Source organism: Salvelinus alpinus, chromosome 10 (genome assembly GCF_045679555.1).
Source record: "Salvelinus alpinus chromosome 10, SLU_Salpinus.1, whole genome shotgun sequence".
Classification (NCBI taxonomy): Eukaryota; Metazoa; Chordata; class Actinopteri; order Salmoniformes; family Salmonidae; genus Salvelinus; species Salvelinus alpinus.
Genome location: NC_092095.1, coordinates 27895059 through 27919289, shown reverse-complemented (window position 1 = coordinate 27919289; position 24231 = coordinate 27895059). Strand labels below are relative to the sequence as shown.

General features: G+C 42.0%; 2 protein-coding genes across 8 annotated transcripts in view; one reads left to right on the top strand and one right to left on the bottom strand.

Annotated features, from left to right (window-relative positions):
- LOC139531830 (zinc finger CCHC domain-containing protein 2-like) overlaps positions 1-17093 on the bottom strand; it is a 69455-nt gene extending 52362 nt beyond the window's left edge. For all 7 annotated transcript variants that reach the window (XM_071328704.1, XM_071328711.1, XM_071328707.1 and 4 more), the window contains exon 1: positions 16161-17093. In XM_071328704.1, coding sequence (XP_071184805.1) covers positions 16161-16922 — 762 coding nt within the window. In that variant the 5' untranslated portion in view covers positions 16923-17093. The remainder of the gene's footprint in view (positions 1-16160) is intronic.
- Positions 17094-22425: 5332 nt separating this feature from the next.
- Positions 22426-24231, top strand: part of LOC139531829 (collagen alpha-1(XXI) chain-like) — a 54049-nt gene continuing 52243 nt past the window's right edge. The window contains exon 1 of the mRNA XM_071328703.1: positions 22426-22546. The gene's annotated coding sequence lies outside the window, so the exon portion shown is untranslated. The remainder of the gene's footprint in view (positions 22547-24231) is intronic.

Sequence of the window (24231 nt, the reverse complement as noted above, 5' to 3'; positions counted from 1 at the left end):
CTTGCAGATGTAAGAGAAGAAATCCGTACTGCCTTGCCCACTTCACTGTTGCTCCAAGCAGAGGAAACTACAGTTCTGAAATACATCAAAAAGCGTGAAGACTTCTAACTGAAACCCATACACGCCGCAGTGTACATGTTGGACCCCAAGTATGCTGGCAAGAGCATCCTGTCTGGTGCAGAGATCAACAAGGCCTATGGTGTCATCACTACCGTGTCTCGCCACCTTGGCCTGGATGAGGGCAAGGTTCTTGGCAGTCTGGACGAAGTACACTTCCAAGCAAGGGCTTTGGGATGGAGATGCAATATGGCAGTCGTGCCAACATATCGCATCAGCCACTTGGTGGAAGGGACTTTGTGGATCTGAGGCTCTTTCCCTGGTTGCCTCCATCATCCTCCAAATCCCACCAACATCAGCCGCCTCAGGGCACAACTGGTCCTTGTTTGGGAACAAACACACCAAAGCACGCAACAGGCTGACCAATACAAGGGTTGAAAAATTGGTGGCCATCCATTTTATGCTTTTTGAGCCTGACAACCAGCCATCCTCAACAAGGTTAGAAAGTGACAGTGAAGATGAGGCCTCAGAATCTGATGTTGAAGAGGTGGACATTGAGGAGGTCCAGGGAGAAGACATGGAAGCAGGAGAGGAAGACAGCCTAGAAACTAAAGCTTTGGTTTTCATTTTACAGATGTACGCTGAAAACATTTTTGGGAGATGCGATGGATCACTGGGGATCATTCAATATTCCCTTTCTTGTTGTTCAGTGCAATCATCCCATGTGAAGAGTCAACTCATTTAATTAAAAGTTCAATTCGTAAGTAAATAGTTTTTATATTTCTATTGGAAGGTTCTAATCATTTGCAATTATGTCTACTTATGATAAGGTAAAAGGTGTATGTTTCTGTCTCCATATGATATGGTAAATATATCCAATGCAAAAAATATCTACATTTAAATGGTATTAATATCAATTTGCATTTATTTCCATTAATTCCCATATATTCTCACGGAAAGTTTCCACCTCTGAATATTCCCCCAAATGAGCAACCCTAAACACAGCATTAATGTACTTCATTACATCCTTGATAGAATCAATTAGCATTTACATATTCATAATTGACAATGGGTTTTGCTGCATCAATTCCCAGAGATCTCTTTATGCACGCACACACGCCCTGCTTGCAGCCCATGAGAAGGGGTCAGGGCTTTGGTCCCTGGCTATCAGCTAGGAGGCAGAGCTGACAAACAGACTGACAGTTATGCCACCGCTGAAGGTCATGGGAGAACAGAACACAGTTCAGCCCTGGCATATCAACGCAACACAAGCCCCTCAGAGCCAGAGGAGAGAGAGAGGGGACAGATACAGTAGTGCTACTGGAGAACTGGTACTAGGGCTTATATGATAATAGCAAAAGCCTAGTCCTGTATGCTTCAAATATACCAGGGGAAAACCAACCATAGCATTCAATAGATGGATAGCCTTGGTCCTATATCAGTGGCACTTGAATGATGCCAAACACAACACAACACCGCGACCACATCAGCGTCTGCTGGTTTGAAGTGTTTCCTCCCTCTTTACATTTGACATGGTCCAGGAACAACAACTGGCCTTCCAAATGGGAGCTCTGATTTCATTTGGCATTAACTCGACATCTGCTGCTGCTGCGGTGGAGAGAGGTGATTCACCATGAGGTCATCAAGGGCTATTTCTGGAACGGGTTAGTCAGTGGACATCACTCTTTTTCATCCAACATGGTTCAGTGGAGATTGATGTAATGAACTGCATGTTGAACTGCAGAGGGAGTCTCTCTATGAGCCTGCTTACAGTTGGGGAAATCCACTTGAATTCTATCACTTTTTGACAGCACCCCTTTTGATATGAACAAAACTTTCCATAAATGTTTGCCCATTGTAGAAGTACTCAAAGTGACTTTTTGGACCAAGATGCCAAAACATTCAAGAGATAAAGGTGCTCAAAGTTGACCTATTTTGCGGTTTTACGCCACCATAACATGTTTTACCCATGTCTTTATCACTAGAAATTAAACGGTTGAGATTGATAACATTTAAAAGCTTACAAACAAGGTTGTCAGACTATTTCATAATTCACGTTTAAGGTTAAAAAAAAGTATCAAAAAATGCATAAGCTCATATTTTTTCATATTCACCTACTTTACATCTGAGGTTTTTGTGTTGTGACCGCAATCGGTTGAGACAACATGCTCTTGAATACAGGGCGAGTGTCATGTTTTTGCTGATAAATGGACTAAAATGGGAATAAAATTGAAATTTCTACTTTCAAATGGTGCCACAAAGACGGTTGGAGGTCCACACCAGTGGAGGTTGGTGGGAGGAGCTATAGGAGGACGAGCTCATTGTAATGGCTTGCATGGAATCATTGGAACGGTATCAAACAAACATATGGAAACCACGTCTGACTCCGTTCCATTTATGCCATACCAATGACCCCGTCCTCCTATAGCTCCTCCAACCAGCCTCCTCTGGACCACACATCAGAGAATGTTGAATTGAATGGGAATATCCGTGGTTTAAATTATACTGTCAACCCTCCATAGGAAACCTATTGAAATCATATAAATATAGATCATAGAATAGACATGACCATTTAAATTTCACATTCAACAGTGGGTGGACCGGCCGCCATCTTTGTGGTAGTAATTAGAAGTAAAAATGTAAATTCAAGTTAAATGTCAATGGTGTACCAGCTAAATTACAGTGGTCTGGAGGGATAGGTCCATTCTATTTCTATTATTGAAATGACACCCACCCTGTATTCAAGAGCATGTTGTCTCTCAACCAATGGCGGGCACACCACAAAAACCTCAGGTGATGTAAAGTAGGGTCTAAGCTACAACATGTGAATATGAAAAAAATATAATTGACGTGATAGATAATTGACGTTAAAGGTAAAAAAAGAAAAAGGCTATTATTTATTTATTTTTGTTATAAAATTGTTTGACAACCCTGTTTGTAGGCTTTTAAATTATATCAAACTATTTATATTTTTCAATGATGAAGACATGGATGTCTCATGGTATGGTATGCTAAATGGGTCAACATTGAGCATCTCCTAAATGTATTGACATTCTGGTCCAAAAAGTCACTTTCTGACCACTTCTTCCCTGGGCAAAGATATATGGGAAGTTTTGTTGAAATCAAAACGGGACGCTGTAAAAAAAGTACATTAATTCAAATGGATTTACTCAGTTAGAAAATAACCCAAGTATGTGAAGTAAGATTTTCGTCTCTTCGACATCAGATTTGCAACTTTTCTGTTTACACTATCCTACCTGTCCTATACATTGGACACAGCAACACATGTTGGAGATTCACCCTCATACCCAAGCAATTCCACCTGGTGTAGCCTAGGCAACAACAAAAAAAGGCCAGTACTTGAGCAAGTACCTCATTAGTAAAGTCCTAGGAATTGAGAGGTCCAATTGTGGTCACTCTAGGCTAAGAGTGACTGAACTCTCTTCTTTGCTGGTAAACTGCGGGGGTGGAGAGGGTGGATTGGGACAGTGTTTGCTATAACAACACATTTAAACCTCACGCCATTTCACTTGAGGAGTAGCTGTTCTTCAGATCATAATTGCTGGCTATGAGAGTGTAAGTAAATCCGAGTTGTGAGGTTGCGTGCTGCTGGCTTCAACCTCTCTTTCTCCAAGTGGCTAAATATGACATCAGGCACATAGAGATTGAACTATTTCAGTGGACAAGTGGGTCAACAACACTACAGTCAACATGGATGATTGCCCAACGCAGAACTGTATTAAAACTATACTAGAAACACAAGTGGAAATAGGACGTGACCACAGGTTGTCACAGAAGTGTTCAGTATATAGTACGGAGCAAATAAAATCATGGATGTGTCTGTTATTGATCCTATATTTGTACCACTCCAATACAAATATAGGCCTGCATCAGTATAAAGTCATAAGGAATTTGCTTTCACCTGGCCAAATAGCTTGTTTAAATCAGTAACGGCGAGTAGACAAGGAGAAGAGAGGACACCCTGTTAAGATGCAGCACCCCAAGAAGGAAATCCCTCTCTGTCAACAAACTGAGAGCCTGGCTGGCCTCCCCGTATCCTATATTCTGCAGTCAGTCACCTAATGCTCAGTTGGTTTCAAGCACTTGGCTTCCAGCATGGTTTTGAGCCCCACACTCGGACATAACTTCCTTCTCCCTGTAGAGTCGCCAGGCCTGCAGTGCAGTAGGCCACAGGGCCAAATACCTCGCACGCAGCACAGCACATAACTCTTTGTGAAATGCCCGTAAAGACGAGCAAGTGTATTTGGGGGGGTTGATTCCATGGTGGCCTTTTGTATAGGAAGAGATGACAACCAGTCCCCTGTAACACTATTAAATGCCTAGCGTAGGGCATAGCGGCTGTTATACAACGGGTGAGTCTAATCCTGAATGCTGATTGGTTAAAAGTGCATTCCAGCCAGTGTCTATTCCACAAGTATGTTCGAGCACTCGAGTGGGGATTTTCCACACCTAGCGAGAATTCTGGATATTTTCATGAAGATGTCACACACTCTAAAAGACCAAATGAGATGCGCAGCCTTACTTAGGGCCATCAATGGATGGACCAATTCATAAGCCACAAAGAAAATACTGTATTTCAAAAGGAAGAGTGCTTGTTACTAACCGTTGGTGCAAAAGCTGATTAATTTGAACAAATACTGCATCTTCCCCCCATCTGTCAAATGTCAACCATTGAGAACTAGCCATACTCTTTCAGCCTATTGTAAGATATTGGGATATAATACTCATTATTGTGGGGGTGTTAGCCCCCCCAATAGTATGGCATTGGTTGAAGTTCAATTTTAAATTAAAATCTTCCACCATCATATCTAAGCCAATAAGACACAAATGTCAATGAAAATTCGCAAATCAACTTGGGGGTAAACACACTCTCCGCCTCGTCATGAGCCGCCCGGCTGAGACAGAGAACCACGTACCATATTTTTAACAGGTTCGTTAGCATTGGGGAAAAACACAATTTCTTGCCTTGACCTAGCTCAATATCTGGTCGTTGGATAAGAACGAGCCTACAGCATCCACAAAGTGACCATTAGACTTGCCACCTTTCGTTCAGAATAAGTTTGTAGGAGCAACAGTTTGAATAAAATGTATCGCTCTCAAGTGCTCAAAACGATTTGCTACCTTTTTGTAGAATTTATGACAATGCTAACATATTTTCAGTCGAATCTCAACGATTTCTAAAACCGGACCAAAGCACATGGGTTGCGCAGCAACAGCAAGAGTAGCTAGCTAACACCAGTTGGATGAGAGCTACAAGCAAAGGAAGCTAGCTATATTTTGCTATGGAAGGTTTTTCACATGGCTGAAGTCATCGGTGTAAACTGTTGGCCTTGACATGGTTGTGTCATCAAAGCACAAACAAATAAGCACAAATAAGTAATAGTGAATGTCTTTGGTTGCTATTGCCAGTTAGTTAGCCAACTAACATTAGAAAGCTAGCTACAAGCCAACAAGGCTGAAACATTAGCTGCATGGACAGATCGTGCATTGGCACAACTCAATGTTGACAATATCCCCCACATCCTTCCACAATGCACAGCTAGCTAAGTATAATATAATTTGGGAAACTGCTAATGTATAATACATGCAATGAGCATTGCTCATCTAACAATAACTTTAGCTAACATTACTCCATACATACTCTAGTCATGTTGAATATTTGTGTATTCTCCAGGAGCGAGATTGCTCGATTGTTTTGTTAACCTCTACGGGGTCAGTGTGCCCCCACGGGACAGTTGAGATAACGTGCGCTAATGTGATTAGCATTACATTGTAAGTAACAAGAACATTTCCCAGGACATAGACATGTCTTATATGGGCAGAAAGCTTAAATGTTTGTTGATCTAACTGCACAATTTACAGTAGCTATTACAGTATTGTTTGAGGAGAGTGCACAACAACAAAACTTTTATTATGGCAACTGGTTTGATACATTCACCTCTGAAGGTAAATCATGTACTTACATTCAGTACTCTTGCTCTGATTTGTCATCCTGAGGGTCCCAGAGACAAAATGTAGCATAGTTTTGTTTGATAAAATCAATTTTTATATTCAAATGTAGGAACTGGGTATAATGGCCTATAATGGTGATATAATGGCCTTCTCTTGCATTTCAAAGACGAGTATGTTTTTTTTGATAGAAGACGCATGTTTTTTCTTTGTATTATCTTTTACCAGCTCTAATGTGTTATATTCTCCAACATTGTTTTCACATTTCCACACACTTTAAAGTGTTTCCTTTCAACTGATATCAAGAAAATGCATATCCTTGCTTCAGGTCCTTAGCTACAGGCTGTTAGATTTGGGTATGTCATTTTAGGTGACATACCCAAATCCTTAAAAGGTTTTTTCGCTTCCCCTCTGGAATATCAGATGTTAATATTAAATACATACTAATAACTACATTATTTATGTTGCCATTATTGTGTATTTTTACTTTACTTGTATTGCTGTGTTATCCTGTATTATAATGTTGCATAATCACCTTCCGGTGTAAACACCATTGAAATTAAATATAAAAAACAAATGTTTTAAGTGAGAAGTATATACATTGGCCTGAAGCCTGAGCACCACAATGCCTACTCTACCCATGTTCTACCAAGGTTTTCCAGCCCACAGCTTTGACCATACTACAGTAGCTATGTTGGTCTATTGTACTTAAAACAATGAGTATGCAGGGTTCTAAGGATTCAAACATTCTCAAACAGCCTAATTCATACTCTTCAGTTGAATAAAGGACTTTACACTATCCTGTTCTTAAAATAATGTATGTATATCATCAGGCTGTATATATTTTCAGATATAGACCTATTGTAAATGTGTATTATTGTAGCGTCACCATCTTTATTGCAAATAGAACATCAAATACACACTACTTTAAACTACATATTCATTTGACAGAGGTAATAAACTGCCCAATTATCAGCCCAGCAATTGATAAAACAGGCCCATGTTCGCAAAACAAGTTTCTCTGAGCTTATGTCAATATTACACAGGTAAGCTAAGATTTACAGATATCAGGACTGCAGACAAGCTCTATATGAGTGACTGTGTCCAACACACCACCACCTGGTGTTATGTTGGTCACCTACTAGAGGTCGAACGATTAAATCGGCATGGACGATTAATTAGGGCCAATTTCAAGTTTTCATAACAATTGGTAATCTGCATTTTTGGACGCCGATTACATTGTACTCCGCGAGGAGACTGAGTGGCAGGCTGACCACTTGTTACGCGAGTGCAGCAAGGAGCCAAGGTAAGTTGCTAGCTAGCATTAAACTTATCTTATAAAAAACAATCAATCTTAACATAATTACTAGTTAACTACACATGTCACGTTCCTGACCTGTTTTCCTTTGTTTTTGTATTTATTTAGTTGGTCAGGGCGTGAGTTGGGTGGGGTTGTCTATGTGTGTTTTTCTATGTTGGGGTTTTGTGTTCGGCCTGGTATGATTCTCAATCAGAGACAGCTGTCAATCGTTGTCCCTGATTGAGAATCATACTTAGGCAGCCTGGGTTTCACTTGAGTTGGGTGGGTGTTTGTTCCTGTGTCAGCGTTTGGGCCACACAGGACTGTTTCGGGTTTGTCACGTTTGTTGTTTTGTATGTTGAAGTGCTTTGTTGTTTTGTCATTAAATAATGAACACTTATCCCTCCGCATCTTGGTCCGATCCATGCTCCTCCTCGTCCGAGGAGGAGAACGACTACGACAGCAGTTACAGAACCACCCACCAAAACAGGACCAAGCGGAGGGAAGAAGGAAGGCAAGAACAACAGCAATGGGGAAAAGAGGAATGGACATGGGAGGAGATCCTAGACGGGAAAGGATCCTGGGCAGAGCCTGAGGAGTGTCGCCGCCCCAAAGTGGAGCTGGAGGCAGCGAAAGCGGAGAGGAGGTTTTATGAGGCAAAAGCAAGGCAGAGCGGCTGGAAGCCCGAGAGGCTCACCCAAAAATTTCTTGGGGGGGGGGGGCTAAAGGGGAGTGTGGCGAAGCCGGGTTGGATACCTGAGCCAACTCCCCGGGCTTACCGTGGAGTGAGAGGGAGTCGTACTGGTCAGACACCGTGTTATGCGGTAAAGCGCACGGTGTCCCCAGTACGCGTGCTTAGCCCAGTGCGGGCTATTCCACCTTGCCGCACTGGTAGGGCTAGGTTGGGCATCGAGCCGGGTGCCATGAAGCCGGCCCAACATATCTGGCCTCCAGTACGTCTCCTCGGGCCGGCGTACATGGCACCAGCCTTACAGGTGGTGTCCCCGGTTCGCCTGCATAGCCCAGTGCGGGCTATTCCACCTCGCCGCACTGGCAGGGCTACGGGGACCATTCAACCTGGTAAGGTTGGAGTGGCTCGGTGCTCAAGAGCGCGTGTCCTCCTTCACGGTCCGGTATATCCGGCGCCACCTTCCCACCCCAGCTCAGTGCCTCCAGTTCCGGCACCACGCACCAGGCCTTCTGTGCGCCTCAGCAGGTCAGAGTCGGCCGTCTGCCCAATGCCGCCTGCGCTGCTTGCCTGCTCAGCGCAGCCTGAGTCTGAACTGCCTGCCTTCCCAGCGCTGTCTGAACTGCCTGCCTGCCCAGCGTGGTCTGAACTGTCTGCCTGCCCAGCGCTGCCCGTCTGTCCCGAGCCTTCAGAGCCGTCCAGCCAGGACCAGCCAGAGCCGTCCAGCCAGGACCAGCCAGAGCCGTCCAGCCAGGACCAGCCAGAGCCGTCCAGCCAGGACCAGCCAGAGCCGTCCAGCCAGGATGCGCCAGAGCAGCCAGCCAGGATGCGCCTGAGCCAGCCAGCCAGGACCAGCCAGAGCCAGCCAGCCAGGACCAGCCAGAGCCAGCCAGCCAGGAGCTGCCAGCCAGCCAGGATCCGCCAGAGCTTTCCGCCAGCCAGGATCCGCCAGAGCCTTCCGCCAGCCAGGATCCGCCAGAGCCTTCCGCCAGCCAGGATCCGCCAGAGCCTTCCGCCAGCCAGGATCCGCCAGAGCCTTCCGCCAGCCAGGATCCGCCAGAGCCTTCCGCCAGCCAGGATCCGCCAGAGCCTTCCGCCAGCCAGGATCCGCCAGAGCCTTCCGCCAGCCAGGATCCGCCAGAGCCAGCCAGCCAGGATCCGCCAGAGCCAGCCAGCCAGGATCCGCCCCTCAGTCTGGTGCTGCCCCTCAGTCCGGTGCTGCCCCTCAGTCAGGTGCTACCCCTCAGTCTGTTACTGCTCTTTGGTATAGTGGGATTGACATGGAGGGTGGACATTGGGAGGAGGCCACGGAAGCGGGGGTTGACTATGGTGGGGTGGGGACCACGACCAGCGCCAGAGCCGCCACCGTGGACAGATGCCCACCCAGACCCTCCCCTAGACTTTGTGCTGGTGCGCCCGGAGTTCGCACCTTAAGGGGGGGGGTTCTGTCACGTTCCTGACCTGTTTTCCTTTGTTTTTGTATTTATTTAGTTGGTCAGGGCGTGAGTTGGGTGGGGTTGTCTATGTGTGTTTTTCTATGTTGGGGTTTTGTGTTCGGCCTGGTATGATTCTCAATCAGAGACAGCTGTCAATCGTTGTCCCTGATTGAGAATCATACTTAGGCAGCCTGGGTTTCACTTGAGTTGGGTGGGTGTTTGTTCCTGTGTCAGCGTTTGGGCCACACAGGACTGTTTCGGGTTTGTCACGTTTGATGTTTTGTATGTTGAAGTGCTTTGTTGTTTTGTCATTAAATAATGAACACTTATCCCTCCGCATCTTGGTTACGATCCATGCTCCTCCTCGTCCGAGGAGGAGAACGACTACGACAGCCGTTACAACACATGGTTGATGATATTACTAGTTTATCTAGCTTGTCCTGCGTTGCATATAATCAATGCGGTGCATGTTAATTTGTGCATGTTAAAAAAAAGCACTGTCGTTGCACCAATGTGTACCTAACCATAAATATCAATGCCTTTCTTGAAATCAATACACAAGTATATATTTTTTAAACCTGCATATTTCGTTAATATTGCCTGCTAACATGAATTTATTTTAACTAGTGAAATTGTGTCACTTCTCTTGCGTTCTATGCAAGCAGCGTCAGGGTATATGCAGCAGTTTGGGCCACCTGGCTCATTGCAAACTGTGTGAAGACCATTTCATACTAACAAAGATCGTAATTAATTTACCAGAATTTTACATAATTATGACATAACATTGAAGGTTGTGCAATGTAACAGCAATATTAGAGACTAAGGGATGCTACCCGTTCGATGAAATACGGAACGGTTCCGTATTTCACTGAAAGAATAAACGTTTTGTCTTCGAAATTATAGTTCCCGGATTTGACCATATTAATGACCTAAGGCTCGTATTTCTGTGTGTTTATTATATCATAATTAAGTCTATGATTTGATATTTGATAGAGCAGTCTGAATGAGTGGTGGTAGGCAGCAGCAGGCTCATAAGCATTCATTCAAACAGCACTTTCCTGCGTTTGCCAGCAGCTCCTCGCTGTGCTTCAAGCATTGCGCTGTTTATGACTTCAAGTCTATCTATCTATCTATTGTCGAGCGATCGATAAACTTACACAAACGCTTGTATTGCTTTCGCTGTAAAGCATAATTTCAAAATCTGAGACGACAGATGGATTAACAAAAGGCTAAGCAGTGTTTTGCAATATTGCACTTGTGATTTCATGAAATTATATTATATACCTGTGGCGCTAGGCTAGGCTATGCTAGTCAGCGTTTCTGATGACAATTATCCCGGATCCGGGATGGGTGGTTCAGAAAAGTTAAGGTACAAATCGGAGTATAATGCTTGTACGGATGTCAACCCCAATACATGCTCCTTTCATCAAATCAACTGCATTACAGTTAAAAGCGACTGACTACCATAACCGATTTCTGTATGCTAGCTATGCTACCAGCTTATTCGAATGGAAGTTAGCAGTCACTTTTTCTAAACCTGAAAAGGTGTTAACTTCTAAATATTATGCAGAGAAAACAGCCAAATATATCCAAATGGGATTTTAGTAACCACATTGTGGGCCTGTTACAAAACATCAATCATGACGGATTTGACAAATATCCACTTTGTTAGATCAGATTTGTTTAATGTGCGCCAATCCAGCTTTCTTCTATCCCCCCACGGTCTGCATTACACTAATCTCTTTACCGCATCTATCCCCATTAGCTCCCCGATCACTTTCTAGGAGTTCAAACAAATTTGTGTCTTTGAAATCCCCAAACGAGGTATCAAAAAGATGTATTTTATTTGTGAACTTGTTCGGATAGCATAAACGTGACCCGTTACACAAAGCTGGGTATATGTCGCACGTCTACTTCACAAGAGACGCATTTGAACGTAATTTAAAAAATAATAATATTTAATCTTTTTTTTTTTTAAGAAATGGTTGCAGAAATGCCTTCTTGAACATGTGAACTTTTATGTGCCTTAACAAAATCGTATGTAATCTGAAATATTAATAAAATGTGAAATCACTAAGCTCTTTAGACACAGAGAATTTACAGAATCTTGCCTAGCCATGATTGGTTGAAATAATGAGGGGGCTGGGACAATCACGAGACAGAGAGCCCATTCTGTCACTCAAGGTTTTAATGTCAAACGGCACATCCTGCTCTCTCCTACCACGGACATCTGAAAGATCCATTGGATTTACTATTATTTTCATCATGGACTACATACAAAGTGTTGCTACAGCTTTCAATACCAGTGTTGTCCTGACTACAGCTGCTGGTATCGACACAGCTCTGTCTTCTGTGGCTAAAGCAGTCTGGACTGGTTGAAGCGGAGTGGGAAGGAATAAAAAAATTAAAAAGTGTTTCAGCCTGCTGTGAATTATCATAATCCATACACCGGTAAGAGTCTACAGCTCAAATAACAAGATAGCTACATTACTGTCTCAACTAGAGGTCGACCGATTAATCGGAATGGCCGATTAATTAGTGCCGATTTCAAGTTTTCATAACAATCGGAAATCTGTATTTTTGGACACCGATTTGGCCCCCCAATTTTTTTTTACACCTTTATTTATCCTTTATTTAACTAGGCAAGTCAGTTAAGAACACATTCTTATTTTCAATGACGGCCTAGGAACGGTGGGCTAACTGCCTTGTTCAGGGGCAGAATGACAGATTTTTACCTTGTCAGCTAGGGGATTCAATCTTGCAACCTTACAGTTACCTAGTCCAACGCTCTAACCACCTGATTACATTGCACTCCACGAGGAGACTGCCTGTTACGCGAATGCAGTAAGAAGCCAAGGTAAGTTGCTAGCTAGCATTAAACTTATCTCATAAAAAACAATCAATCAATCATAATCACTAGTTAACTACATGTGGTTGATGATATTACTAGTTTATCTAGCGGGTCCTGCGTTGCATATAATCGATGCGGTGCGTATTCGCGAAAAAGGACTGTCGTTGCTTCAACGTGTACCTAACCATAAACATCAATGCCTTTCTTAAAATCAATACACAAGTATATATTTTTCAACCTGCATATTTAGTTAATATTGCCTGCTAACATGACTCGTTGTGAACTGTGAAGACTATTTCTTCCCAACAAAGACAGCCAACTTCGCCAAACAAGGGGGTGATTTAACAAAAGCGCATTTGTGAAAAAAGCACAATCGTTGCACGACTGTACCTAACCATAAACATCAATGCATTTCTTAAAATCAATACACAGAAGTATATATTTTTAAACCTACATATTTAGCTAAAAGAAATCCAGGTTAGCAGGCAATATTAACCAGGTGAAATTGTGTCACTTCTCTTGCGTTCATTGCACGCAGAGTCAGTGTATATGCAACAGTTTGGGCTGCCTAATTTGCCAGAATTCTACGTAATTATGACATAACATTGAAGGTTGTGCAATGTAACAGGAATATTTAGACTTAGGGATGCCACCCGTTAGATAAAATACGGATCGGTTCCATATTTCACTGAAAGAATAAACGTCTTGTTTTCGAGATGATAGTTTCCGGATTCGACCATATTAATGACCTAAGGCTCGTATTTCTGTGTGTTATGCTATAATTAAGTCTATGATTTGATAGAGCAGTCTGACTGAGTGGTGGTAGGCACCAGCAGGCTCGTAAGCATTCATTCAAACAGCACTTTCGTGCGTTTTGCCAGCAGCTCTTCGCTGTGCTTCAAGCATTGAGCTGTTTATGACTTCAAGCCTATCAACTCCCGAGATTAGGCTGGTGTAACCGATGTGAAATGGCTAGCTTGTTAGCGGGGTGCGCGCTAATAGCATTTCAAACGTCACTCGCTCTGAGACTTGGAGTAGTTGTTCCCCTTGCTCTGCATGGGTAACGCTGCTTCGAGGTTGGCTGTTGTCGATGTGTTCCTGGTTTGAGTCCAGGTAGGGGTGAGGAGAGGGATGGAAGCTATACTGTTACACTGTCAATACTAAAGTGCCTATAAGAACATCCAATAGTCAAAGGTACATGAAATACAAATGGTATAGAGAGAAATAGTCCTATAATTCCTATAACAACTACAATCTAAAACTTCTTACCTGGGAATATTGAAGACTCATGTTAAAAGGAACCACCAGCTTTCATATGTTCTCATGTTCTGAGCAAGGAACTTAAACGTTAGCTTTTTTACATGGCACATATTGCACTTTTACTTTCTTCTCCAACACTTTGTTTTTGCATTATTTAAACCAAATTGAACATGTTGCATTATTTATTTGAGGCTAAATTGATTTTATTGATGTATTAAGTTAAAATAAGTGTTCATTCAGTATTGTTGTAATTGTCATTATTACAAATACTTTTTTTTAATCGGCCAATTAATCGGTATCGGCTTTTTTCCTGGTCCTCCAATAATCGGTATCGGCGTTGAAAAATCATAATCGGTCGACCTCTAGTCTCAACTGTATCAAAAAGTTGTTTTCATTAATAGCTATATAGCTAGCTAGCTGGAAAGTTTCATACAGGTACCACTATAGCTTGCTTCGTTGCCATTGTTTGCAGGATGGCTCGTTGCGGGACGAAGCAATGTTAAGCCAGCTAGCTGAGCTGGACAGTTGTATTCTGATGTTAATATTGATTGCTGATGTGCTATGGCATGCATGACGATAATCGTTTTCATGTTTGCCAGTTTGTCATGTTTAACTAGCTAGCTACTGAAAACAGCCACTGTGGTGTGAATGTGAATCGATTAGCACGCTAACCAAACCCCATGTTACGTTAAAGGGACAACTGCTAAATTGAGAAGATCAGGCCTATGAAAGCCTATGAAAAGGCCATTATTGCTCCAAAGATATCATAACATGACCTAAATCAAAGTCCCTCAAAAGGATTTTATGATATAGGTCTAGATATTGTTTTTACCTAAGCCTTTGTGTTTTACGTTTCCTAATTGTAAGCTACTACCTTTAGCACTTGAAGTGAATAAAGTATTTTATTGTTGAAATATTAACCATTACCTCACTGCTTTAGCACATGGCCACATTTGCATGTGTTCCAATGTGAATTATTTAAGAGATGGGTGGATCTACGGCTTTAGAGATTGAGATGCTAAAAGGGGCGTAAACAAAGAACAGCACTGTAGCTGTTCAATGTGAAAGGTTACCTTTATTATACAACAATAGGCAATTTGATACTGTAAATGGTTTGCCTAATGGAGTAACTTGGTGGGATAATGTTCAGAGAACCCATTTTGGCAATTTGGTATAAGTATTCCTTTTCTAAATATGTTTCCCAAGTATTAATGTAGAGCAAGTGTGACAATCAAAGTAAAAATGTTCATGTCTTTTTTCCTAAACATTATATGTTTATCGCATTTTAAAGCAGCATTACATCCCCATATTTCCTCCAACTACAATGTAAGATATGCCATTTGGAGCTCTGAGTCTGTACTTTTATCCAATGTAAAAAACACCATTTCAAAATTTGGAACAGAAGACTAAAAAGAGATGGTGGGTCACAAATGGGCTTTTTGGGGTGAAAAAAACAGACTGCTACAACCTAATAGCTGATTAATGCTTGATCTGTCAATGCTGTCTGGAGGCTCTGTATGGAGAGTGTGAAGAAGCATCCAGAAGCTTGTGGAGGCCAAATCGAGGTCCGTACCAGATTGCTGTGCACCTCCAAAATTTTGTAACAATGCAGAGGGCTCCCAATAGATTTGATTTATTAGGACACCCATTAGCTGATGCCAATAGCTGCGCATTGACATGATTGGTTGAGGGTAGGTGGGGGCGGGAGGTCCTGTATAAACACAAACTCACTTCCTTGACAACTTCCTTGACAACAGCTCTGAGAAGCGCAAGTAAGTATGAACGCCCCGACTTCTACAGAGGCCGTATAGCAGTAAATACTGTACTGCCACTGCAGGTGCCAGATTGACCATGCAGAGCCTTTAACGCAGCAGACATAAAATAAACGGAACCCCTGGTCTGAGATTCAACCTGGAATTACCAGTTAGCCACTCTAGAATGGTTGTGGAAAATTGTGTTTCATAAGGAAAGTACGCATATTCTCCCAATTTCATGAGGAAAGTATGCATATTTTTCCTGCCTTCTTGCCATTAAATAAAGTTGACGGGGAAATTGAAGCCTATGTAGAATGTTTAAGATACGAACCGGTCGAAGCTGTACTCCTAGTCAGAACCGTAGATATCACGTGATCTGGCTCAGGGGTTTCCCAAACTCGGCCATGCCCCCTCTCCCAAGTGCACATTTTGGTTTTTGGAGTAGAACTACTAGTACACAGCTGATTCAAATATCCTACTCATAATCGTGCTTTGATTATTTGAATCTGTGCTAAGGCAAACAAAAACGTGTACCCAGGTGGGCCCAAACTCTTTAGAGATGAAGTTAATTAACCACTCATTTTGCAACCAGCTAACGGTCGTCACTAGTTACTACAACTAGTCATAAGTATGGCTAAACCCCGCCTATTTCTAAAATGTATCTTTTTAAAATCAATTAAACCTAACCTTACCACACGACTTACCTTAAATTGAGACCAAAAAGCTAATTTTGTTTTAATGAATTTTTATGATAGCCTTTGTGGCTGTGTGGTAACTAGTGACAACCCCAGTTAACGTTATCTAACACACTAAATTTGTCAATCTAACTGCTAATCAATGTTACCTGGGCGTTTATTCTGCGCTGATTCTGCTGTCTCTCGTCCTCTATAGCAAGTTGAATTTTGTCCAGCTGTTCTATAACTTTTTCTCTTTGATGAAACGGGAACGCTGGATGCAAGGAGGCCATAGTAAAAAGCAGCGCCAACTGTTCCAAGGGTCCGATCACTGCCTCCATTGGAAGCCCGCAATTCTGTTCTGTTCTCCCGAACGCTTTCCCGTCCACACACGGAGAATGGAACGGGTGATGTTGAGAGTCCTTGAAGGGCGAAACAGAATAGCCATAGTTTTTGTATAACAAGGAGGAATCCACATGGCTCAATATCCGAAATAGTATTCCCGCACACTCCCTGCTGTCAGATCCCAGAAGAGACAAGCAGACCAGCAGTTTGGAGCGCACGACAGGGTCGATGACATCTGATAAAATGGCCAAATCATTCGGATTGTTGGCCCTTATCTCGACATCCCGTAGAACGTGGTTATCTTTCCGAGCCAGGTCTTCCAGACAGGAGCCCAGAAACCGGAGCTCAAGTGGCTGGCACATATGCAGCAGTCCGCACATAAACTCGATCCGCTTGGCAGGATTTAAATGCAAACCAAACCACTCGAAAACGGTCTCTTTATCCAATTGAGATGGATATCCTGGGTGTCTGGAGGAACCTTCGGGCTTGTCGGAGACCGATCTTGGAATATGGAGATCGGGCTGTTCCTCGGCCGTATCGTCTCCTCCTGCCTCCGCCGTTCTCATGGGCAGCTTCATTTTAAGCATTATCAGCTCGACTAGAAAGGCTTCAAGGCGTAAATTACCTGTAAATATTCATCCTTTGATCGTCTAAACGTTTTTTAAAGCAGAATCAACGGAAGCAAATAACATTTTCTGTGTTTTGTAATAATCACAGTGACTCGGCGACAAGCTGTAGTTTTCTCCACTGTAGACGGCACTCTGGTGACATGTCAATCATTCACAAACCCCTCCCCCTTTCCATAGAAGCGTTCTGGGTCCTAAAAAATGGTTGTTATACAAGTGTCATAACTAGAGTTTATCGTTGTAGTTTATTAATCTACAATCTAGGGTAGAACTCAATTTTGTAGAGAAAGTTACATTTTAGATATGTCATTTTGAATCTGTAGAATCTTATTAAATGGCAGGCCTATATTATTTGATAGGCTTCTAATATGTGCAACTCATCATCATGAGTAATGTGTTTACGAAACTATATAGGTAGTCTAAAAATGTTTTATCAATATCCCAATTTATTACAGTACACACTATAGTTTCATGTATCCACTCAAATGCTTGGGCCTAAAGCGAAGGTAAATATTATATAGGTGTATTAAAATATATTATTTTCTCCTGATTTAGCTATTTAAGCATGGAAAGCATGTGTTGGTACCACTTTACATTACAGTGTGTTACTCCTATGGGCCTATCCCGAGATAAGCCTTCCTCTAGACAACACTGACCCTGAGTGGCTCAAAAATAACATTGCATAAGTAGTGCACATTGCATACCACCAAGCCCTGAACTATGTTCAATCGTTACCAGCAGTGTCTTAATCCTGGCCTTGGGGTCCCAAAGGGGTGCATTTTTTATTTGTTTTGCCCTAGCCCTACACAGCTGATTCAAGTGATCATCTCATCATCAAGCCTTGATTATTGGGTGTAGTGCTAATGTAAAAACAATAATGTGCACCCATTTGGGTTCCCAGGACCAGGATAAAAAAAACAACAACACTGGTTTACAGTAGACCACTGTATGTGAAATATACAGAACAAAGACAAACGCAACATGTAACAATTTCAATGATTTTACTTAGTTTTACTGAGTCACAGAAATCAGTCAATTTAAAGAAATTCATTAGGCCCTAATCTTTGGATTTCACATGACTGGGCAGGGGCATAGCCAGTGGTAGAAAAGGTACCCAATTGTCATACTTGAGTAAAAGTAAAGATACCTTAACAGAAAATGACTCAAGTAAAAGTGAAAGTCATAAAATTATTTGAATTTAAATATACTTAAGTATCAAAAGTAAATGTAATTACAAAAATATACTTAAGTATCAAAAGTCCTTATGTTTGGCAAACCAGACGGCACAATTTTTCTTGTTTTTTAATTTACGGATAGTCAGGGGCACATTCCAACACTCAGACATAATTTACAAATGAAGCATTTGTGTTTAGTGAGTCCGCCAAATCAGAGGCAGTAGGGATGTTCTCTTGATAAGTGCATGAATTTGAAAATGTTCCTGTCCTGTTAAGAATAAAAAATGTAACGACTGCTTTTCTATGTCAGGGGGGGGGGGGGGGGGGGAGTACATTATTTTCTTTGGGAATGTAGTGGAGTAAAAGTTATTGTCAAAAATGTAAATAGTAAAGTACAGTTACCCTAAAAAAAACTACTTAAGTAGTACTTTAAAGTATTTTTTCTTAAGTTCTCTACACCTGCTGGACATTCCTGCAGTCAGCATGTCAATTGCATGCTCCCTCAAAACTTGAGACAATTGTGGCATTGTGTTGTGTGACAAAACTGCACATTTTAGAGTTGCCTTTTATTGTCCCCAGCACAAGTGGCACCTGTGTAATGATCATGCTGTTTAATCAGATTCTTGATATGCCACACCTGTCAGGTGGATGGATTATCTTGACAAAATATACATTTCACTAACAGGTATGAAAACAAGCTTTTCGTGTGTATGGAACATTTCTGGGATCTTTTATTTCAGCTCATGAAACATGGGACCAACACTTTACGTGTTGTGTTTATATTTTTGTTCAGTATACAGTCGTGGCCAAAAGTTTTGAGAATGACACAAATATTAATTTAAACAAAGTCTGCTGCCTCAGTTTGTATGATGGCAATTTACATATACTCCAGAATGTTATGAAGAGTGATCAGATGAATTGCAATTAATTGCAAAGTCCCTCTTTGCCATGCAAATGAACTGAATCCCCCAAAAACATTTCCACTGCATTTCAGCCCTGCCACAAAAGGACCAACTGACATCATGTCAGTGATTCTCTCGTTAACACAGGTGTCAGTGTTGACGAGGACAAGGCTGGAGATCACTCTGTCATGCTGATTGAGTTCGAATAACAGACTGGAAGCTTCAAAAGGAGGGTGGTGTTTGGAATCATTGTTCTTCCTCTGTCAATCATGGTTACCTGCAAGGAAACATGTGCCGTCATCATTGCTTTGCACAAAAAGTGCTTCACAGGCAAGGATATTGCTGCCAGTAAGATTGCACCTAAGTTGACCATTTATCGGATCATCAAGAACTTCGAGGAGAGCGGTTCAATTGTTGTGAAGAAGGCTTCAGGGTGCCCAAGAAAGTCCAACAAGCGCCAGAACCGTCTTTTTGATTCAGCTGCGGGATCGGGGCACCACCAGTACGGATCATCAAGAACTTCGAGGAGAGCGGTTCAATTGTTGTGAAGAAGGCTTCAGGGTGCCCAAGAAAGTCCAACAAGCGCCAGAACCGTCTTTTTGATTCAGCTGCGGGATCGGGGCACCACCAGTACAGAGCTTGCTCAGGAATGGCAGCAGGCAGTTGTGAGTGCATCTTCACGCACAGTGAGGCAAAGACTTTTGGAGGATGGCTTGGTGTCAAGAAGGGCAGCAAAGAAGCCACTTCTCTCCAGGAAAAACATCAGGGACAGACTGATATTCTGCAAAATGTACAGGGATTGGACTGCTGAGTACTGGGGTAAAGTCATTTTCTCTGATGAATACCCTTTCCGATTGGGGCATCCGGAAAAAAGCTTGTCCGGAGAAGACAAGGTGAGCGCTACCATCAGTCCTGTGTCATGCCAACAGTAAAGCATCCTGAGACCATTCATGTGTGGGGTTGCTTCTCAGCCAAGGGAGTGGGCTCACTCACAATTTTTCCTAAGAACACAGCCATGAATAAAGAACGGTACCAACACATCCTCCAAGAGCAACTTCTCCCAACCATCCAGGAACAGTTTGGTGACGAACAATGCCTTTTCCAGCATGATGGAGCACCTTGCCATAAGGCAAAAGTGATAACAGTGGCTCGGGGAACAAAACATTGATATTTTGGGTCCATGGCAAGGAAACTCCCCAGACCTTAATCCCATTGAGAACTTGTGGTCAATCCTCAAGAGGTGGGTGGACAAACAAAAACCCACAAATTCTGACAAACTCCAAGCATTGATTATGCAAGAATGGGCTGCCATCAGTCAGGATGTGGCCCAGAAGTTAATTGACAGCATGCCAGGGCGGATTGCAGAGGTCTTGAAAAAGAAGGGTCAACACTGCAAATATTGACTCTTTGCATCAACTTCATGTAATTGTCAATGAAAGCCTTTGACACTTATGAAGTGCTTATAATTGTACTTCAGTATTCCATAGTAACATCTGACAAAAATATCTAAGACACTGAAGCAGCAAACTTTGTGGAAATTAATATTTGTGTCATTCTCAAAACTTTTGGCCACGACTGTATGTCAGATTAATCATATATCCTTGATAATCCCTGTATACTTCAACAGGGCTCCTGAGTGGCGCAGCGGTCTAAGGCACTGCATCTCAGTGCAAGAGGCGTCACATGGGACCAACACTTCACATGTTGCGTTTCAGCCTGGTTCGAATCCAGGCTGTATCACATCCGGCTGTGATTGGGAGTCCCATAGGGCGGCGCACAATTGGCCCAGCGTCGTCCAGGTTTGGCCGTCATTGTAAATAATAATTTGTTCTTAACTGACTTGCCTAGTTAAATAAAAATACATAATAAAAAGAAAAAGAATGTAATGGTATTTTGACATGACATTTTGACCATCCACATAGCTTTTGTAGCTGGTGTTGTTCAAAACATAATTGCATTATGTTGAGCAGTAATCGAAGGCAAGCAACAGGGGGCAACATTTGATCAGGGTTCATCATCCATCCCTTTTGGTAGTCATAAAGGTTAAATTGCTGAAATGTGCGATGTATAAGCATTATGCAGCTATGTCATGTATTTAGGCTATTACTGTAATGAAGTAAAATGAATGTAGCTCTTCCACTTTATATGAACACTATAGAAAAAATAGAAGCTGGTATTTGAAATCCTTTGCATACGATACAGCAACATTTACAGTTTTTTCAATTGTACTAATATATTCTCACTGATAATGGATCCAGTGACATTTACTTTGGTTTGTTTATTGATAAAATGAGCTGGTTAAGTATGCCCTTTCAACTGACATTTAAAGAGGTTAGACAACCAACAAAACCCAAATCGCCAAAGATATGTGCAGCATAACATTTAACTTAATCAAATGAAAAGAAAACGTTTGGGTGGCCGAAATGCTTGAGATGTTGTTTTCAGAAACTCAAAAATGACGCCATTAGAAGACACAGCATTTATGCATATGGAACATTCTCCAGCCACTAGAAACATTTAAATACATATTTGAACTCTCAAATACACTACAATTACTACGACACCTCCCGGCCACTGACAAATGCCAAACTCATCCAGTGACCTCTGACATAGATCATTTTGTCTTCATCACCTTCCACATAGTCAACGTCTGAGTCTGAAGGGTTAAACATTTCTTGTCGTTGTTTTGAACGAAAATAGTTCATTTAGGGGGCTGAATGTAGGGTGGAGTCTATGGTATTTCAACAGCATGGCTCTGGATCTATGGATTTGGTCTGCTTCAGACACTGCAATGGGTATCTTTTGGGTAAAGCGTAACCTACATTAGAACTCTAAAAAGGGTTTTCATGCACAGTGTAGTTGGTAGATTTTAAGGGTCAACCTGATGCCACTTTCTCTCATGAAGGTTTTCAGTCACTAATGAGCGTTGTTGAGATACATTTTGGTTGAAACTGTGCAGGGGACAAATATTTTAACTACTGTTACATTTCCCATACACATTGGGGTAGTAAAGGTAAATGTGTGCTTGTTCTGTATCCAACCATTTATGTAACAACAAAAAACTATCTACAGTTAGACAAGTTAAAATAGGCTACTACTGAATATAGTAGCCTACACAGACATTTTCAATCAAACATGTCATAAAGTGAGGTTATAAGTGTGAGTGTATCTTTCAACCAACAAATCATCAATGAAGATCTGTGTGTGTGTGTGTCAGTCTCTCTGTCTGTGTGTCTGTCTAATGAATGAATTTAAAGGTTATCCCACTTATTTCACAAAGTCTGGACTCGGGAGTGACAGCAGCAACATGTGGAGCCTTCCATGAGACGTCACAGGCTCCACGGGTATAAAGACCTGCGAATGCGACACTTTCACTTGTGGACCAATGGCGAAGTCTCCCTCTAGTGACGATACGGAGAATTTCTATTTCTACTATAAATCATTTTGTCCTAAGTTTGTCTCTGGAGAGGGACAGTTTTTACTGTACTGGTCTCTTGGAATTGAAAAGGTAAGCTTTTCTTTTCGGATCTTTTTCCTACTGAAATTATTAATGGCTATTCCCAAAACGACTTTGATTACTTAACATTATAGTTAATTACTAATAAAGTAATGAACTATTGTCTTGATTGATTATTATTTGTAATTGAATTGGAGTATTGATATTTTGAAGCTTAACACTACTTCCATAGACAGTGCAGATAACAGTGAATTGTCAATGGCTTGGAACCCCATTTCAGCCAATCAGATTGCAGATTCCTCCGAACCCATTTTACAGATCTCTATTTGCGTTTTCAGACATTCTAACTGATGTAAAGATAGGCTACATGCTTTTGAGGAATGTGGTGATGGGAATGTAGCCTGATATCCCACAGGCACGTTTTCATTTTGTTTAATGTCTTTTCTGATGCAAGGTTCATGCGGCCTACATCTGATTCAGGTGACGGGTTGAATTGCAATGGTAGGCTACTGTTGTAGTAGACTATCTGAGTAGCTGATTACTGGAGCTATTTTTCTTTACATTGTTCCTATTCTGGAGTAAGTATTGTCAGTGCATAGGCTACATTTAACGGGGAAACCATAAAGTATGTAATCCCCTGTTGGGTGCAGGAAATGATAGGCTATGTACTGTAACCACAGCCTATTCTTGACTTTTAGTTAGCCTGATACTGACTTGCTTGCTACTCAATATTACATCATGGCTTGCCTCAAGGAGATTGGTGGCTCCGCACTGAAAGGGTAACATATGCTTGCCCAGCGGCAATGGCAATGATGAACTGACCTCATATCGGGGCAAAGGGGAGACACCTGAGACAGTTAAAGAACATAAAAGTCACATTTTATGGTGTGTTGGTTTATTGCTTATCATGTACAGTACTTTGGCCTTCATGGTAATCTCTCGTGGACAGATTCTGTAGCTGACCAAATTCTGTGAGATTTAACTTCTGGGTTAACCAAGATTATCCTCATGGTAAGGATATTATGTTGTCCTTAAAGTGGGCCTTTTAGAATAAGCATATCTTGTACCCCCAGAATCTGTATGCTGCAACTGTTGGTGAGGCAGAAAATAAATGTTACAAATTCAACTGTCGCTGAGCAGAAAAGGGCAGACATGCTACAAATATAAATGCCATATATCTGATTATGCCTGTGTGGCCTTGCATCCAAACACTGGTTTTGATAAGAAGCACATTACACATTGGTAAGGAAAATATACAGTAGTATGCCTTCCTCCAACCATGGCCAATGTGTCTTGCAGCTGAAATTATTACATATCCGAAATCTGAAGAAGGCTGTTCTGTAAACTGAAGAAGCCACATTTTCTGGCAGTGTAGGGACTAAATATGACGTTAGGAGTCGAGTGGATACAGATGGTCAAATATAGGACCTAAAATGCAAGATATCCCTGCATGATATTTCAGGGACCAAATGAACATGGACTGATGGATATATTCTTCAAAAGCTGACAACAACCTACTTGATTTATTTAACCAGGCAAGTCAGTTAAGAACAAATTCTTATTTACAATGACATCCTACCCCGGCCAAACCCTCCCCTAACCCGGACGATGATGGGCCAATTGTGCGCCGCCAAATGGGATTCCCGATCACGGCCGTTTGTGATACAGCCCGGGATCGAACCCTGGTCTATAGTGACACCTCTAGCACTGTGATGCAGTGCCTTAGACCACTGCGC